Here is a 20027-nt window from a genome sequence, read left to right on the forward strand (position 1 = left end):
GCGGCCCTGTTCACTCAAGACTGCAACTTTGTTTCCAAAGAAGCAACTTCAAGACAACTGCGGTTCCCGCCAGAAGCGTGAGACTTGCAACTCTGCACCCGACGCCCCCTGCTCGACTTGTGGAGAAACAACGCTTCAGGGAGGACTCCCCGGCGACTACAAGACCGTGAGTAGCCAGAGTTGCCTCCCCTGAGCCCCCACAGCGATGCCTGCAGAGGGAATCCCGAGGCTCCCCCTTACCGCGACTGCCTGACTCCCAGATCCCGACGCCTGGAAAAGACCCTGCACCCGCAGCCCCCAGGACATAAAAGATCGGAACTCCAGTGCAGAAGTGACCCCCAGGAGGCCCTCTCCCTTGCCCAGGTGGTGGCTACCCCGAGGAGCCCCCCCCCCCCCCCTTGCCTTCCTGCATCGCTGAAGAGACCCCTTGGTCTCCCATTGATTCCAATTGAAAACCCAACGTGTTTGCACACTGCACCCGGCCGCCCTGTGCTGCTGAGGGTGTACTTTCTGTGCTAACTTGTGTCCAGCCCCCCCCCCCCGGTGCCCTAAAAAAAAACCCTGGTCTGCCCTCCGAAGACGCGGGTACTTACCTGCTGGCAGACTGGAACCGGGGCACCCCCTTCTCCATTGAAGCCTATGCGTTTTGGGCACCACTTTGAACTCTGCACCTGACCGGCCCTGAGCTGCTGGTGTGGTAACTTTGGGGTTGCTCTGAACCCCCAACGGTGGGCTACCTTGGACCCAAACTTGAACCCCGTAGGTGGTTTACTTACCTGCAAGAACTAACAATTACTTACCTCCCCTAGGAACTGTGAAAATTGCACTGTCTAGTTTTAAAATAGCTATATGTGTTTTATTTGAAAAGTATATATGCTATTGTGATTAATCAAAGTTCCTAAAGTACTTGCCTGCGATACCTTTCAATTGAGATATTACATGTAAAATTTGAACCCGTGGTTCTTAAAATAAACTAAGAAAATATATTTTTCTATACAAAAACCTATTGGCCTGGAATTGTCTGAGTGTGTGTTCCTCATTTATTGCCTGTGTGTGTACAACAAATGCTTAACACTACTCCTTTGATAAGCCTACTGAAAAACACAGATTTGAGCAGGAAATAAGTATGGTTGAGCCAGACCACACGCAAAGAAGGTTGCATATCCAGAGAGAGACTGGAAAAATACAAACTCTTCCTCTAATTAAAACAAAGAGAAAACTGGCATTTCAAGGGTCAGAAATGCAACCAAAGGCGAAGGTGGCCAGAGACAAAACACCACCACCAAGTCTTTCGCCACAACCTTCCCCACTACACTCACCACAGTTGTCTCTGGGGGGGGAACACCTCCTATGCAATCACCTACGCATATAGGGATGACGCAGGATGATCAGGATGCATGGGACTTGTATGATGCACCAGTGTCGGACAACAGTCCGGACTGTTACCCAAAGAAGCCGTCGCCTCCAGAGGACAGTACTGCATATACGCAGGTACTATCAAGGGCAGCTACATTCCACAATGTAGTAATGCACTCTGAGCCAATAGAGGATGATTTCCTGTTCAACACCTTGGCATCCTCCCACACTTCCTACCAAAGTCTGCCAATGCTCCCGGGCATGCTCAAACATGTGAAACAGGTATTCCAGGAGCCAGTTAAAGGAAGGGCTATCACGCCTAGGGTGGAGAAAAAATACAAGCCTCCCCCAACGGATCCTGTGTTCATAACACAGCAACTTACACCAGACTCAGTGGTTGTAGGAGCTGCGAGACAGAGGGCAAACTCTCAATCGTCAGGAGACGCACCACCGCCTGACAAAGAGAGTAGGAAGTAGGACGCAGCAGGCAAACGAGTGGCAGCACAGGCAGCCAATCAATGGCGAATCGCAAACTCACAAGCCTTACTTGCTCGCTACAACAGGGCACACTGGGACGAGATGCAACACATTATACAGCACTTGCCCAAAGAACACCAGAAACGTGCCCAACAGGTTGTGGAAGAAGGACAAGCAATATCCAACATCATCAAGGTCCTCATTAGACTCTGCAGACACGGCAGCACGAACAATCAACACTGCAGTAACCATTCGCAGGCATGCATGGTTACGAAGCTCTGGGTTCAAGCCAGAAATCCAACAAGCAGTGTTAAACATGCCTTTTAACCAGGAACAATTGTTTGGCCCGGAAGTGGACACAGCAATTGAAAAACTAAAGAAGGACACGGCCAAAGCCATGGGCGCGCTCTACTCCCCACAGGGCAGAGGCACTTTTAGAAAGCCACAATTTAAAGAGGGGGGTTTCGAATGCAAACACCAGAGCCTTCCACCCCGCAAAGCAGGCCCACCTATCAGGCACAATACCAGAGGGGAGGGTTTCGTGGCTCATATAGAGGTGGACAATTCCCAAGAGGAAGGGGAAAGTTCCAGACACCTAAAACACGCCAAACCAAACAGTGACTTCAATGTCACAAAACCCCAACACCTAACACCAGTAGGGGGAGGCTTACCGCATACTATCAAAACTGGACACACATTACTACGGATGCATGGGTCCTAGCCATTATCCAACATGGTTATTGCATAGAATTCACAAATTTCCCACCAGATGTGCCCCCAAGGGCACACAATATGTCCAAACAACACTTAGACCTATTTCAAATAGAGGTCCAAGCATTATTACAAAAACAAGCAATACAGTTAGTACCCAACCATCAAAAAGGAACAGGCGTATACTCACTATATTTCCTAATTCCAAAGAAGAACAAAACGTTAAGACCTATATTAGACCTCAGAACACTGAATCTCTTCATCAAGTCGGATCACTTCCATATGGTAACACTTCAAGACGTGGTTTCCTTACTAAAAAAAGAGGACTACATGTCAACATTAGATCTCAAGGATGCCTACTTTCACATACCCATCCATCCTTCTCACAGAAAATACTTAATGTTTGTAATACATGGCGTACACTATCAATTCAAAGTGTTACTGTTCGGGATAACAGCAGCCCCAAGGGTATTCCCAAAATGCCTTGCAGTAGTAGTCACTCACATAAGGAGACCGCACATGCACGTATTCCCATACTTAGACGACTGGCTAATAAAAACCAACACTCAACAACAGTGTCTTCTTCACATGCAATACGTTATAGAAACTCTACACAAATTAGGGTTTTCTATAAATTACCAGAAATCACATCTACATCCATCCCAAATACAACAATACTTGGGAGCAACACTCAACACACAAAAACCGATTGCCACTCCAAGTCCACAAAGAGTCCAAGCGTTCCAAAATATAACATCAAGCATACAGCCACACCAACACTACCCAGTAAGGTTTGTAATGAAACTTCTAGGCATAATGTCTTCATGCATAGCCATTGTCCCAAACGCAAGATTACACCTGCGGCCCTTACAACAGTGCCTAGCAAGACAATGGACACAAGCACAGGGTCAACTCCAACATCTAGTGTTGATAGACCGCCAGACACACTTCTCGCTTCAATGGTGGAACCCTATAAATTTAAACCAGGGGCGGCCATTCCAGGACCCAGTGCCTCAAGATGTGATCACAACAGATGCTTCCATGATGGGGTGGGGAGCACACCTCAACAAGCACAGCATACAGGGTCAATGGGACAATCAACAAAAACAACTTCACATAAATCATTTGGAACTGCTAGCAGTGTTTCTACCATTAAAAGCATTTCAACCACTGGCAGCCCACAAACACATTCTTGTCAAAACCGACAACATGACAACAATGTATTATCTCAACAAACAAGGAGGGACACACTCGTCACAACTGTGTCTTTTAGCACAAAACATTTGGCATTGGGCAATTCACAATCACATTCGCCTGATAGCACAATACATCCCAGGCATTCAGAACCAGTTAGCCGACAATCTCAGTCGAGATCACCAGAAAACTCATGAATGGGAAATTCACCCCCAGATCCTACAGGATAACTTCCTACACTGGGAAACACCAAACATAGACCTATTCGTAACAAAAAAAAACGCAAAATGCCAAAACTTCACTTCCAGGTATCCACACCCTCAGTCCAAGGGCAATGCACTATGGATCAGTTGGTCAGGGATATTTGCTTACGCTTTTCCCCCCCTCTCCCACTCATTCTTTATCTGGTCAACAAACTAAGTCAAAACAAACTCAAACTAATACTCATAGCACCAACCATGGTACACAACACTGTTGGACTTATCAGTAGTACTTCACATCAAGTTACCAAACATACCAGATCTGTTAACACAACACAAACAACAGATCAGACACCTGAATCCAGCATCGCTCAATCTAGCAATCTGGCTCCTGAAGTCTTAGAATTCAGACATTTAAACCTTACACAAGAGTGTATGGAGGTCATTAAACAAGCTAGAAAACCTACGACAAGACATTGTTACGCAAACAAATGGAAAATATTTGTTAACTACTACTGCCACACTAATCAAATTCAACCACTGCATGCCTCCACAAAGGACATTGTAAGTTACTTATTACACTTACAAAAGTCTAATCTAGAATTCTCTTCCATTAAAATACATCTCACTGCAATATCTGCCTATCTGCAGATTACACATACAATATCCCTTTTTAGAATCCCAGTCATCAAAGCATTTATGGAGGGACTGAAAAGAATCATACCCCCAAGGATACCACCAGTACCTTTGTGGAACCTTAATATTGTATTAACACAACTCATGGGACCACCATTCGAACCCATGCACTCTTGTGAAATACAATACTTAACTTGGAAAGTAGCCTTCCTAATAGCTACCACTTCACTTAGAAGAGTAAGTGAGATACAAGCATTTACTATTCAAGAACCCTTTATACAAATACATAGACATAAAGTGGTTCTCCATACAAATCCCAAATTCCTACCAAAGGTCATATCACCATTCCACCTAAACCAAACAGTGGAACTCCCAGTCTTCTTTCCGCAACCAGACTCAGTAGCCGAAAGAGCCTTACATACATTAGACATAAAGAGAGCACTAATGTATTACATTGACGGAACAAAACAATTTAGTAAAACAAAACAATTGTTTGTAGCCTTCCAAAAACCTCATGCAGGTAATCCTATATCCAAACAAGGCATTGCCAGATGGATAGTTAAATGTATTCAAACTTGCTATATTAAAGCAAAAAGAGATCTACCCATTACACCAAGAGCACATTCCACTAGGAAGAAAGGCGCCACAATGGCCTTTCTTGGAAATATACCTATGACGGAAATTTGTAAGGCAGATACCTGGTCTACGCCTCATACATTCACTAAGCATTACTGTGTGGATGTGTTAGCAACGCAACAAGCCACAGTAGGACAGGCTGTATTAAGAACATTATTTCAGACTACTTCAACTCCTACAGGCTAAGCCACCGCATTTTGGGGTAGATTACTGTTTATTGGTCTATGCACAGCATGTGTATCTGCAGCTACACATGCCACAGACCGGAAAATGTCACTTACCCATTGTACATCTGTTCGTGGCATGAGACGCTGCAGATTCACATGCGCCCTCCCACCTCCCCGGGAGCCTGTAGCTGTTATTAGTTGAATGAAAATTGTAAATTTGTAAATAGATATTATTTTACTACACATTATGTACATACATACCTACTCCATTGCATGGACACATCTAGTATACTCACAACTCCTACCTCACCCTCTGTGGGGAAAACAATCTAAGATGGAGTCGACGCCCATTCGCAATGGAGCCGAAAGGGAGGAGTCCCTCGGTCTCGTGACTCAAAGACTTCTTTGAAGAAAAACAACTTCTAACACTCCGAGCCCAACACTAGATGGCAGGATAATGCACAGCATGTGAATCTGCAGCATCTCATGCCACGAACAGATGTACACTGGGTAAGTGACATTATATATATATATATATATATATATATATATATATATATATATATGTATGTGTGTGTGTGTATATGTAAAGAAATGGCTCCCTGTTGCAGTTACCCCCCACTTCTTGCCTGATACTGATGCTGACTGGACTGAGAAGTGTCCTGGGACCCTGCTAACCAGGCCCCAGCACCAGTGTTCTTTCACCTAAAATGTACCATTGTTTCCACAATTGGCACAACCCTGGCACCTAGGTAAGTCCCTTGTAACTGGTACCCCTGGTACCAAGGGCCCTGATGCCAGGGAAGGTCTCTAAGGGCTGCAGCATGTCTTATGCCACCCTAGGGACCCCTCACTCAGCACAGACACACTGCTTGCCAGCTTGTGTGTGTTGGTGGGGAGAAAATTACTAAGTCGACATGGCACTCCCCTCAGGGTGCCATGCCAACCTCACACTGCCTATGGCTTAGTTAAGTCACCCCTCTAACAGGCCTTACAGCCCTAAGGCAGGGTGCACTATACCACAGGTGAGGGCATAGGTGCATGAGCACTATGCCTCTACAGTGTCTAAGCAAAACCTTAGACATTGTAAGTGCAGGGTAGCCATAAGAGTATATGGTCTGGGAGTCTTGTCAAAAACGAACTCCACAGCTCCATAATGGCTACACTGAATACTGGGAAGTTTAGCATCAAACTTCTCAGAATAATAAACCCACACTGATGCCAGTGTTGGATTTATTAAAAAATGCACACAGAGTGCATCTTGGAGATGCCCCCTGTATTTTACCCAATTGTTCAGTGCAGGACTGACTGGTCTGTGCCAGCCTGCTGCTGAGAGACGAGTTTCTGACCCCATGTGGTGAGGGCCTTTGTGCTCTCTGAGGACAGAAACAAAAGCCTGCTCTGGGTGGAGGTGCTTCACACCTCCCCCCTGCAGGAACTGTAACACCTAGCAGTGAGCCTCAAAGGCTCAGGCTTCGTGTTACAATGCCCCAGGGCACTCCAGCTAGTGGAGATGCCCGACCCCTGGACACAGCCCCCACTTTTGGCGGCAAGTCCAGGAGAGATAATGAGAAAAACAAGGAGGAGTCACTGGCCAGTCAGGACAGCCCCTAAGGTGTCCTGAACTGAGGTGACTCTGACTTTTAGTAATCCTCCATCTTGTAGAAGGAGGATTTCCCCAATAGGAATAGGGATGTGCCCCACTCCCCTCAGGGAGGAGGCACAAAGAGGGTGTACCCACCCTCAAGGACAGTAGCCATTGGTTACTGCCCTCCCAGACCTAAACACACCCCTAAATCGAGCATTTAGGGGCTCCCAGAACCAAGCAAGACAGATTCCTGCAACCTAAGAAGAAGAGGACTGCTGAGCTGAAAAACCCTGCAGAGAAGACGGAGAAACCAACTGCCTTGGCCCCAGCTCTACCGGGCTGTCTTCCCCCCTTCGGAAGAAAACTGCTCCTGAATAATATCTTTAGGGGAACTCCCTTTGTGTAAAGTGGTGCTAATTGATGCCTGGTAATTTACCACTAAATCCCTCATAAATTGATCCCTCTCAACCTGGTTCCACTTGATACGAATTCCCCAGTTCTTAGAGTGTTTGGTGGCGTTATGTGATGTCAGAATATCTTTATTAACAAGATCTGTTAATAACTGCAGGGTATGTGTGTTGTGGTCACTGATGCAAATTATTACTTCATGCTTCTGAAAAACTGGTACTAGGTTTGCTGAACACAACAAATAATCAATTGTACTACAGAAACGTGCCAATGAATGTTGGGGCTGGGTCAGTACTGAAGGAGTTAAAATCCTGAGCGAAAACCATTTTTTTTGATAAAATGATTTTGTTCAAAGCGTCGCCATAAGGGGTATGTCTGTAGTGTATTAAAAATACATTTGAACCACCCCGGAGAGCACAGGTCATCATGGTTTTAGAATCGCATGTGCAGATGTTGAAGTCCCCTGCCAATGTTATTAGGGTTTCTTTATTTTGCCTGCTCTCTGCTTTCTGTAAATGATCTTCTAATTCATCAACATTTTTTGTCATATAAGATTAAAAAAGGTTATGATAAATCATAATCAATAGTAGATCAAACAGTTTTTGGAGCTTAAAAATCAGTCTTTAATAGTGGGGTGTGCAAGTAAATTCCTCAACAGTCAGGCTAACAAGTTTAACAGAGACAAATATTATGAAACCACTCCGGAGAATGGTGGAATTGCAAGGCTATTAAATGCAGAGAAACTAGTAAAACGATAATACGATAAATATTTATTGTTTCAGTTGATTAAAACCATAACAATTTTGCCAAGTTACATGGTAAAAACATTCTAAGGAAAAGAAAGAAGATTAGGATTGCGATACAAGTTACGTGGTAAAAATCATTAAATGAAGGTTGAAGAAATAGAAGGTTAAAATTAATACATAGTTAAAAAATAACTTCATTAAAGTGGGGAATAAAGGATGAGCAGGCTGGGGGTCCAGGATATCGTTAGAGATAGGTTTATTACTGTCCCGGTCTTGAGAAGTGTCATTGGTACTTATAGACCTTTTGTGGTGTGCGAGTACTTGGCACACTGGAGCTGAAGATCTGAGCATCGTTTTTTACTTTGCGTGTTTCTGGAACTTAATTGTGGTTTAACTGGAGGGGGGGGGGGCAGTGTGCATGACATGTTTCAGGACCTTGACGGACTTGCAGTTTAACTGGGGATCATGTGGATTAAAGCAGGTTAAAATGGCTCACCTGCAAGTCCTAATAGCTCTGTCAATAAACAGCCTCTTTAGAAATCTCCTTTGAAATCTAGCAGGCCCGGACAGATGCATATTTTGTGTATTAGGTCTTCCTTTTGGCAAGCACAGTGCCTGCACTGCTGCAAGGTGATGTTCTTCCAGGACGGGGTGTTAGTCAGGGTTGGCAGGTTGCCTAGTCGCATTGTCATAAGAGTATGTTTTATGTGTGGTGCAAACGTTGTAAAGAGGTAGGCAGCCGGTTCAAGTTTGGCGTAGTGTTTTATGGTCATCCATGCGTGTGCCCGGGCACTAAATTTGGCTTTATGTTCTGTGAACAAAAGGATTTTGGTGGCCTTGGTAGCCGCTCTTGAAAAAGAGTTGCATGTCGGGGCAGCCTCCCACAGATCCTGGTGACTTAACTTGACAATTGAGGATCGAAGGTACTTATGGTAGGCTGAGTGCTGGTCATATTCTAGGGCCTGCCAAAGGGTCTCGTTCGGACTGTCTGCAGAGTGACTGATTTTATACCAGGTTTTGACTGCCTCTGCTCTTGCAGCCAGATCTTGCCTAACAATTCCAAATTCAAGGCGGAGCTGTGCTGGGGAGGCAGAGTTTGGTAGTTTGAGGACTCGCCTAAATACTTTGTGCTGTGCTTTATCTGTCAGGGGCTCTTCTTGACCGTGCATTGCCTCTCTTGCGTAGGTTAGGGTGGAAAGCAGTTTGGATGAAATGACTGTTAGCAGTGGATGAAGTGACGGTCCTTGTAGTGTTTGGCCAGTAAGGAGAAGGTGAAGATTAGAGCTGGGTCTCTTTGCGCAATGTGTTTCTTCCGTTGACGAAACGATCCCTGGGCATCTAAATCTCTAATGAAACTCTGCTTAAGGCCATCCTAGATTTGAGGGTGTGCTTTCAGCCAGCACACATTTATTTTAGATTTTGAGACATTGATTTCTCGCTGGTTGGATTGGACATAGTCTGCAAGAATATTCAGAGATCTTTTTAGCGCAACTTTGGTGCAGCTGAACAGTACCAGATTGTCCGCATAAAGTAGATGTGACAGTGAGAGACCTCCCAGGAGGAGGGGCGGGGTATGAGTGTTACTGGCATCCGGAGCTGAGGTCAGATCTGCCATGGGTAGATTAAACAGATGTGGGGTGTTTGCAGCCTGGTGCCATCCCCGATCTTTGTGTACCCATGTGTCTGAGTATAAAGCAATTATTTCATTTAGGAGGTGGGCCAGCAGGTCCCATTGCTTTAGCATACCCCAGAGCAGGTGTCTGTTCACTCTGTCAAAGGCGGCCTCGATGTCAATGAAACCAATATGTAGTTTCCTATGCCGCTGTTTGCTCTGCTCTATCAGGAGAGAAGTTTTTAAGATGTTCGTCGTAGTAACCACTCCTTTTCTGAGGACTTTGTGGTTGATTGGGACGATTTTATGTTTTTCAGACAATGTCGTTAGTTCAGCAAGGGGCAGGGAGGCGTAGTTCTTTGCCTCAGCATCAATAAGGGTGATTAACCTATAGTCGCCCGGATTGTCTCTATTGCCACCCTTGAAAATTGGGTTGATTATAGAGCCTCGCCAGCTCTCAGGAATGCCTCCTCCTAAGCTTCCTTCCAAGTATAAGGAGGTTAGCACTTCTGACCAGAAAACTACTTCTTCCATAAAGATTGCTTGTGGAAGGCCATTTGGCCGGGTGCTGCTTTCCGGCAGGCCCTTAGGAGTGCTTGGTGTGTGTTATTGATCGACTGAGTGAGTTCGGCCATTTCCCCGTTGTCCAGCGAGATTTTTCCCGTGATGGGTGTCCATGCTGACATTTGCTAGGTGTTTCTACGGAGATTGGACTTTACTGTGAAGATTGTATTAAGGTGACTCACCCAGGTCTTTTCCGGAATGTTAGAGTTGGTAATTGGATACCCTCGCGTGTTGAGATCATTGATGATACCCCAGAATTTCCTGGGGCTTTTTCCTTTTGTGGCATGTGCTATTTTTATCAACAAAAGAGAGGGATCGGGAGAATTGAAGGTCCAGTGTACGTACTCCCAATACGACTAATCAATACAAAAAGTACACTGTTCCTAACTCTAGGGTGAACAATTAAAGTTTGCAGCTAAAGATAAGGCTCCTATTGTGGCAGATGACCAACGTAGTCTCTTCAAGCTCATTGACTCTGTTTGCCTTATTTGTACCGGGGCAGGTTCATGGACCAGTAAAGAGGACCTTAAGGTCAATATTTGGTACGAGTGATCACTGGAGGTGGTGTATTTTATTTGAAATTGTTGTACCAAAGGGATCAGAGTTAATGTGACTAGGGTGTAGTCTAGAATGGACTGTGAAGTGGGGCCATGAAAGGTGTGACTTGGGGGATGTGGGGAGGGTGGGGGAGGCTACGGAAGGAGTCACCAGTGAACCTCCCATTTAGTATTCGTAGAATGAGGTATTCTAGTGATGTCGCCAGTTGTGCTTTCTGCTGATCACGATGAGTAAAGGTTGATGACACGTGTTGTGATGTTCCAGTAGGAGTTATCAGCACTTAGTATTTCGTCTGACTCTTGAGTCTTAAATAGATTTGAGTTGAAGTCTCCTTTCAGGATGATGTCCCAGTCAGGGTGGGTCTGGTTGTAATACCTGATGATGGCAGTTAAGCTGTTTATTGCAGCTCGTTTGCGAGTGGAGCCGGGCTGAGTGTAGGTGTTGACCAATAACACCAGAGGTCTATCGTGGGAGTTCCAGTTGCAGAGTTTGAGCACTTGGTAGTCTTTGCATTTATGTGGCAGCACTTGTATATCAATTTTCAAGGTTAATGAGAGAGAGACTGCTAGGCCACCATTTGGTCTCCCATGCAGCTTGTGCTTAACTTTGTTTATTTGAAAGGACGTGAAACCCGATAGCGGGAAGACCTGTTGTGACCAGGTTTCCTGGAGTGCTATTATGTCCATGTTATGCCAGGCTATTGGTGAGGAGCCTGTTTCCAGCAATGATTGGGCGCCTGCTATGTTCCAGGATAGCAGTTTTAGGTGCTTCTGGACTGAATCTGCCTGTGATGGGTGTGATTTTCGTGCGAGGTGAGGGGCGTTGCTGGCTGTGGTTGTCTTGACGTGTATTGTGTGCAAGTACATTACTTGGGATTATGTGTTACGCAGGAGAGTATGGGCGGGTGTGGAGCCTTCTGAGTTGCGTGCGCTGTATGGTTTTGCTGGAGCTCGAAATAGCAGATTTTGGGTCCGATGGGGGCAGTGACTGTGTGCGTGAGTGGCACTCGTCTTGGTGGAGTAGCTGGTTTTACCACGACTGCGCAGCCATGGGTGCCTGTGTGTACTGTTAACCTGTTGTTTGACGGGGGGACCGGTTGCTTGTTTCATTATGTTGGTCTGGGCATCTGGATTGACGGATTGATGACTTGGGCCAGATGTATGGCCTAGAGCCAATGGGTTTGAGGTTTTTGTTCTATTGTAAATTTGATGGTCGCATGTCCTCGCCAGGGGAGGTGGGCTGTGTAGTATTGTTATAGTTGCATTGCTTAGCACCTGACGGGAGGCTAAGGGGGAGGTCTGATCCTGCTGCAATTTTTGTCCCGGCTGTAGGCTGCAGATGGTTAGATACTGTTGAGGCAGTATGGACTGAGTGGGAGCATGAGGTGGATCATGCCTTTTTAATGTGAAGGCAGATTGCTTATCAACGTTGTGTGGGACTATGGTCCTATGATTTGAGGTTGTGGCATGTGATTCCGGTGGAGTGGCTCGCGGTTGGGAATGAGCTATCAATAATCCACTTGCAAGCCTGTTAAACCCCACTCTTGGTGGTGGGCTGGAGTCGGCTTGATCGTGTTCTTTAGGTGGTTCGTTTTGGAAAAGCAGTTTCATCTAGCATAGAGGATGACTGGGATGAGTCCGTCTGAGCGGACAGGCTGCTGCAGTCCGGTGTGCTGGTGTCTCTGTCTACAATCTTTGAGACTGCGTTGGTAGGTTGTTTAGCAAAGATGTGGAATATTTTTTTGCATGTCCCATCGTTATGGTCGGATTGCTTCCTCCTGGCTTTTCTTAGGCATTTATGTTGTCTTTTTGTTAATTTTGGATGATCTGTTTCGTTGCTGGGCTAGGTAAGCCCTTCCGGTACTGCTTCCCTAAGGGATAGCTCAGAGGCAGGGTTGGTCTGAGAGGTGGTCTGAGCGAGGTCACAGATCAGCTCGTGTTGACTTATGGTCACACCCGGTTTTGGAATGGGGTTTGCAGTAGGTGGTGACAGTGTTACTTCTTGATTCCTGGTGGGTTGCAGCGATGTTAGTATATTCGACAGAATATCTGGAAGTACAGCTAGTTTATCGATGATTGGGTCGCAGGCACATTGCTCTGTTTGGTTTGGGGCCTTCCGCTGATCTCACTATTAGAGAAGTGAGGAAGTCCATTTTCTGGTTTATTCCCACAATTTGCTCAGCAATTAAGTTCATAATGTTGATCTGTGTGTCCAGTGTTTACGAATGAAAGTTTAGGACTTCAATAGATGATTGTAAAGCTGCGAGTAGACATTCCCACCACAATGGGGGTGTTGGCTCTTGATTGTCTACTTGATCAAGTGTTCGTGTTGGGTCTTTTCCTGTTTTTTGGTTGTACTTCCGTAGAAGGGAAGAGGTTTTCTGGGGAATTGGTAGGTCCAGGTTGTTGCTGTCTTGCCTTAGTGTGCCCTGCGTTAGGTCGGAATTTGTAGGGAACCTTATTTCGGTGGCTGATTGCGTATCACTGGTTAGAAGAGTTTTCAGTGTGTGATCCCCTTTGATGAATTCATGGGATTGTCTTAGTTTCACGTGTGCTGTGAGGTTGGTGTGCCGAAGTGTGAGTGGTGTTAGATGGTGCATGGCTTTCCAGATGGTTTGGGGAGTGGACATCCTCAATATGAATAGTTTTGACTTCTAGTGCCTGTAGAAATTTGGCGTTGTTTCAGAGGGAGAGAGAGTGGAACCAAAGTTTGTCTGTGTGCAGGCTGGTGCATGGGCTGCTTTGCTGAGTTTACCGTTGGAGGGCTGATTGCTACAGAGGTCTGTGCGGGACCGTGGGTTGAGGGAAGTAGATAAAGATTGTCATTTGTTGTTGTGAAGGACCAGTGGATCTGAGCAACTGTTTCTAGAGTTTTTGCGAAGACAGAGGTGCCATGATTGGGTGGAGTGAGTTTTGAGTCTTGTTTGGCTGCTAGTGATTTTGTGGGTTTAAACAGAGACATTAGTGTTTGATGTGGGGCACAAACACCTCTTACTCCTCTTGATTGGAATGATCAGACTGGGAGGGGCAAAGGCGTCATCTGAAATTGTGATATTGCAGCCATTGGGTCCTTCAAGAAAGGGAGCCGCTTTGATGTTGGCGCCTGCAGAGGCTCCAACTCTGTGGTATTGTTCACAATTGATCCCTCACTGAGCACGGGGGACGTTCAGAGTGGGCTTCTTCCATAGCTTGTTTACAGTTTGCAGCCGATTCTTGACAGATCTCATGGTCCGACTCTGGGTTCTACTGGCGAGCTTTGGAGTTGTTTGTGAGCTCTTACTCGGTGAGGTACTCGGTTGTAGGTGCGTGGTGGCGCTTAGTGTTGAACCTTGACTGAGGTGCACTGGCACGTCTGGGGGGGAGCTTCTCGGCTTTTGGGTGTTCTGGGCTGTTCCTGCTCCGCCTCACCTACCTGGCTTTCCCTTTGCCGGTGAAGGGTAGTGGGAGGTGCACGAGCACGCTGGGGCTGGAGAAGGTCAATGAGATCAGTGGAGCCAAACGAAGTCACCAGGTCAGAGGTGAGCCAAGGGTCCAAGTTTGAGGTCCGGCATCCTGTGTGGGACCAGCAAATAGGCTGGGAAAAAGCTGGGTAAGAGTTGTGCTGATCTGATGTAGTTGGAGCTGATTTTGGGGGAGGGAGGACTGTGGGTGCTGGCACAGCTGTGGGGGTCGACAGGGACTGCAGGGGTGTGCTGGTGTGTGAGCAGGTACCAAGCATGGCACATCTGTGGGGTTGGGAGCAGTTGGGCAGGCGGTGTGACTGGTGACTTCCCCCCCACTCTCCTGCTCACTAAAAATCAGAGTCTAGGTGGACTGGGGTGGGGATCAAGCTGCCTTGAATGCCCCCCCATCATGCTGCGGCACCCCTGACTCACCTCGCCGCCTATATATCGGGGGTCTTTTTCCCATTTCGCTTGACAACCAATGATGTCATCCTGCTTAACTAACTGAAACCAATCAGGATTATGCAATTTGGACTGTAGGCCTGCCACATTCCATGAAATTACATTTACATTTGACAGCACAGCAGAGCCCCCATAACAGTGGATGAATCTTCCCTGTGAGAGAGGCAAGTCTCAGGGTTGTTAGACTGACTATTAAACTTTTCTTGGACTGCCTCTGTCTGTTCCATCATGATAAATCCTCATACCTATTAGAGACCTACACCTTGCATAATGTAAGTGTATTTAGATGACATCGTCCCATTGTTCCCATAGGTAATACCTGCAAGAGCAGTGGTCTTAAGTGGTTATTAAAAATAAAAAAACTAGGGGTGCTGATAAAGGATGTAAACAATGAAACACTGCACGTGTAAAATTAGGCCTTTTAAAATTATTATGCAGTCCACTGGTGAAGATTTTACACGTGGGCTGACCCAAGAGACTTTTGATGGAGAGAATCGCTGCATACAAATTGCAGGTCCATCCCAAGCGCTTCCTGAGCAAATGACCACTTTTTTACTAGAGAAGAATGAGTTTCAGAGCGAGATTTTGCCAGCTTTGGAACATTTTCCAAAACAATGATGTAAGGGGTGCACCCTGGTGAAATCTGTGGGCGCATATGCATGTTCTTCATTTGATCGGTATGTTGAGTGCTTAATAGATTCAAACTCTTCCCCTGATCTCTGCGGCTTTCGTGATTACAACCCATTTAAACTTTGTCTCCTGAGATCCTGCTAGAGGGATGAAATATTTGTGCCCTTAATGTGTTGCGGTTCTTTTGCTAATCTATATGAGCTTGGGAATTACTAGCGGCTAAATGAATTGGTGTTTGGGATTGCAAAGGTCTGCTGAGAGATCTAGATTGACCAGGGGTGGCAAGATTCTGACTATTTACAGCTTGATTCTGAACATCCTCACGAGATATACAAAGATTAGCTACTTTCTCGTCCAGTTCTTTTAATTTAGCTAAGACCAAGAAGCGTCCAGCATGTCTAATTTACCTAGGCATCTGCCACTAAACTCTTTAAAATCATTTCCCAACTCAGTAACGTCCAGCGTGGTCTTCTTGCCAGCCATGCTAATTTGTCTCGGACGCTTAAAGTGGGATGTACAACAGAAGTGCAGTACATTTGTGGTATTTGCGGTCTCCTTCCTATTTTTTTTTTTATTTTATTTTTTATTTTTTAGGGTGAGCTGAGAAAATGGTAGATTCAGATACTACTAGGGTGAGTGGTTCATGAGGGACGCAGGGGTTCGACTGACGTGAAGCATTTAGAGCTACCACATTATTTGTGATGATACTTCTGTCTGTGATTAAAACATGAGATGATGAAGGAAGGGGAATGTAAGTGGACTTCTACCATAAAACTGTTGGGGGTCTCCTGAGTCCTTGATGTCAGTGCCCAGAGTCCCGTAAGGTGGCATCTAGTCTGGCCTCAACGTGGCCAGTTTCCATGTCAATAGCGCCTATTACTATTGAGAGATAATTAGTGATGGACTTAGATGCTGCCTTCAATCCGTAGGTTGTACCAAGAAAGGGGTTACCTTTTCCGTTTTCCATTTTCAAAGAAGAATGAAAGCAGAATTGGTATCTCAAAAGTCCTGATCCTGTCCTGGCACGAAGAGCCTGAGGAGCGTAAAGGGTATTAAGGACTAAGAGAGAAGGTCCAGTCCAGCCTCTAACTGGACGTGGACAGACTGGCCCACTCTTCACCCGGAAGTGTTCCTCGTCGCAGGAGTCCTGGCGTCTCTTTAAGCGCCAGGTGGCCACTATCTCAGTACAGCTGCAGCCTCCCTGCCGCAGGGTATGCTGGGAAATGGAGTCCGATACCCCACTAGGCAGAGTTTACATCAATGTGAAATAATTTGAACAATGTGAAAAATTTGTAGTGAAAAGATGAACGTAAATGTTGTCAATAATTGGTGAGATTCTTGATGTAATAAATATCTTGTTCACAAAAATAGGTTTTAATGCAAGTAGGTTAAAATAAGTACAGTTTCTGGTTTTAAATGCACATCCATTGTTATCTACATTGGTCAATTATCTATTTACTTCTTTTTGTTGTTGCTGTTCTGAGGCAGCAAGAATAGATGCAGAGCTCTGTCAAGCCTGAAATGAACAAACGACGTAGACCAGTACAATCTGATCTGACCTGTGACAGTTTGCTTCAGTGTTAGGAGAATTGGACAACAACTGAAAGATGACTGTAGACCGTTGAGGAGAAGAGTTCTAATTCGGTCGGAGTCTATAATGTGGTCTGAGTTCCAGTAGGATGTTTTTGTGCTGGTGATGCTGCATGTCTTCCAAAGGTCACACTTCATGTGGACTATTTCCTATTCAGTACACAAATGTGTCCATCTAACTTTCTCTTTTTAAAAAAATGCTTATTGTAGTCCCATCAAGCTACGGTGGGCTCATGCTGGTTGCCCCCCACCCCAATAAAACTTGTGTACTGCAAAGGAGCAATACCAATATGGAGCATTTACAGTGGATTACAGTATCTAATGATGAATTGGAGTAAAAAGAAATATGATGAGTGAGGTAAAAGCAACAAAAGGGCAATATGGCTTAGCTGTTGCAATGGGTGAATGTGATATTCACTCTGATTTTTATGTTCTTGATGTTAGGGAGGTGGTTGTGTCAGTTAGAGGTGCCCAGAATCTATATTCTGCTCTGTCAGTACTAGCAGTAGCTTTTCGCATAATGAGGTGCGGCATGGGAATTGTGTTCTTGTTTAGGTCTGTGCTTTGCTCAGTGCCTGCCATGCTGCTCTTCTCCATACAAAGTTAATTGTATAGGGCCAACATGAGCTTCACCTGCATAATACTTATACTGTATTTTAAGTTCATGGACAAACCATGGTTATCCATGGCTGATCAATGTGCATCCGTACTGTTGCCGTATTTCTAACCCGATTGTTTGCCAGAGTGGTGCTTTCTCTGTGCTTACTTTTTTCTCCCCCTAACTGAGGCAGACATATAGTGCATGCTTTTCTGTTTCTTGAGTGTTGGGACCTTCCATTTGCAGGCATCCCTTAATACTACCTTGCTGGCATATCTTAACTTAAAAGTCAGAGCCAGGGGTTCCAATGATAGATGATTCACCACTCTTAAATGAAGTCTTGACGCAAAAGGGAGAGTCAACTAGATGACACTGGATTTTGTTTGAATGCTCTTTACTGAGGAAAATCCAATTATAAGTGATGATCTGCATATGTTCTTGGGGTGGGCGATAAGCTCCGCTCTGCTGGTGGAGTTCGTGGAGTTTTGGCCACTCTGAGTTTTTCAGGCACTAGGAGGGCACCTGTTGAGATTCAATGCGGGCTTTGTGACCGTTCGAGCTTGGAAAACTGACGCTTAAGTAGAAGCTCTTCTGGAGCTGCATTAAAACCAACTTCAGCAGCAGCACCCTCTGGCGTGCCTTGTGGTGCCATTTGTTCTGATTTCTCAGCATGGAACAAGTTATTGGTGCTGAAAATCAATGCTATGTACAGATTCCCTCTTGCTTGCAGTACTCTTTCCAATCTCGCTGACTTTTTATGCAACTCTGAGGAATTCCTCAGTTGGCAGCTCAGTGAGCTCCACCCACCTCTAATATTTTTCTCATTTGTTTTCGCAAGTGCTCAATGTGTACTAAAGAACTGAAAGATATTCACTGGGGGAGGGGTGACAAATGACAATGGGCCTTTCGCTTCGGCCTTCTCATGAAATCCTGACCATTTATATAGGGCTCAGTTTTAAAACTTCATTGCCTTTGTAATTTTTTCTACGCCTTAGTTTTAGGTCTGTTCCATCTCTGCAACGTCCGGCACAGTGGAGGTAAGGACGGATGTGGACACACAATTGACTACAGCACTGGTGAAATTGAGGCACATTTGCAAACAAAATCAATATATTCTATGTATAGCAGCTCTCACATAGGCTTGTTGGGTTACTGCAGCGGGCACAAAGAGGTGGTGGTGGTCAGGTCTTTTTGCTTGTTAAGAGCACCTGTTATTTTATTAGCAAGACAATTTAGTTTGTTTGCATTATTTGAATGATAATTATATTTTTTTCCTTTCCATGCTACTGCTTGGTTTATATTTTGAAAGCTATAAATCACAATTAGCACAAAATTAGCATAGTATATTGGCGTTGAAATTAATGGGTGTAGAGCTTCCATTGCCGTGGGATGGGAAGTTTGCACTGGTGTTGGTGAATAATAATATTTCATTAGATTCAAACATAGGTGCTCCAGTTGTTCAAAGAGAAACTGGCACTTCTTTGAGTTATAAGAAACCTGCACTGAGAATCAGGCAGTGGTGTGGTGTGTAAGATGCCAGATAGTGTGACCATGAAATTTATACGCACTGTCTCACCCCATTAGCCATGGATTGCAGGACAAGGTTTGTTTGTCTTTTCAAGAGTAGAGCTTTCTGTCCTGAGGGTTTACCCAGCACACACTGCTTTGCCTCCGACTTTGAGTGCACGTGCTTGCCAATTTGTCTTGCCTTCATTAAGATGAATTGCGGCCCCATGCCCATGTTCTCTTGCCTAGTCATGCCCAGTCATATGCCCCTTGCTCTTCTACTTTGCTTGTACCTTTATCCCCAAACATTCTGTTTATCCCTCACCTTTTCCATGAGTGTTGATGTTTTATTATTACTTATGTGAAGACCACCATCCTTATTTTGTGTTGAGGCACAAACAATATGACACGTAAAACACTCATAAAATTAATACATTAACCTTACTTTCAAGTTAAAATTCACAAGAGAAATAAACGTACATTTTATACGGCTCCCATAGCTGACCACCTTTATGAACAAGCTTTTCAAAATGCTTTATTTGCTGCAAAAACAAAGTTGTTTCTGCTGCTGTGACGTAACAGAGACCAATTTGGACATTTGCTTCCATCAGTCTAATTTGTGTGTAAAATACACAGTTTGCAAATTATCTTCACAATAGAGGGTAGGTTTAGAGCCAATATTTAAGATAAGATAAAATTACTGATGAGTAGCTGTGCCTGTTGCCAAGTCAAGCTTCACTCTTGTGCATGTTATATAAATTAGAATGCACTGGTCAAAATCAGCCCTACTAGTCACAGTTACCCATCTGTGATTCTATATGTACACATTTTAACAAAAATCACCTTGCATTGGTGAGCTCTGAATTATGTGACATTAGACAACTTATGTCTGCTTTCACTTGAATAAATTAGGCAAGCAATGAACCCTTAGCCTTAACTCTCTGGA

General features: G+C 45.0%; 1 protein-coding gene across 7 annotated transcripts in view; it reads left to right on the forward strand.

Annotated features, from left to right (window-relative positions):
* DUSP11 (dual specificity phosphatase 11) overlaps window positions 1–20027 on the forward strand; it is a 117169-nt gene that overhangs the window by 64138 nt on the left and 33004 nt on the right. For 4 of the 7 annotated variants that reach the window (XM_069214217.1, XM_069214218.1, XM_069214222.1 and 1 more), the window contains exon 10: window positions 18571–18612. The exons of the other annotated variants lie outside the window; for them this stretch is intronic. In XM_069214217.1, the coding sequence (XP_069070318.1) occupies window positions 18571–18612 (42 nt within the window). The remainder of the gene's footprint in view (window positions 1–18570; window positions 18613–20027) is intronic. 7 annotated transcript variants of the gene reach the window in all.

This window comes from Pleurodeles waltl, chromosome 11, assembly GCF_031143425.1.
Source record: "Pleurodeles waltl isolate 20211129_DDA chromosome 11, aPleWal1.hap1.20221129, whole genome shotgun sequence".
In the NCBI taxonomy this organism is placed as follows: Eukaryota; Metazoa; Chordata; class Amphibia; order Caudata; family Salamandridae; genus Pleurodeles; species Pleurodeles waltl.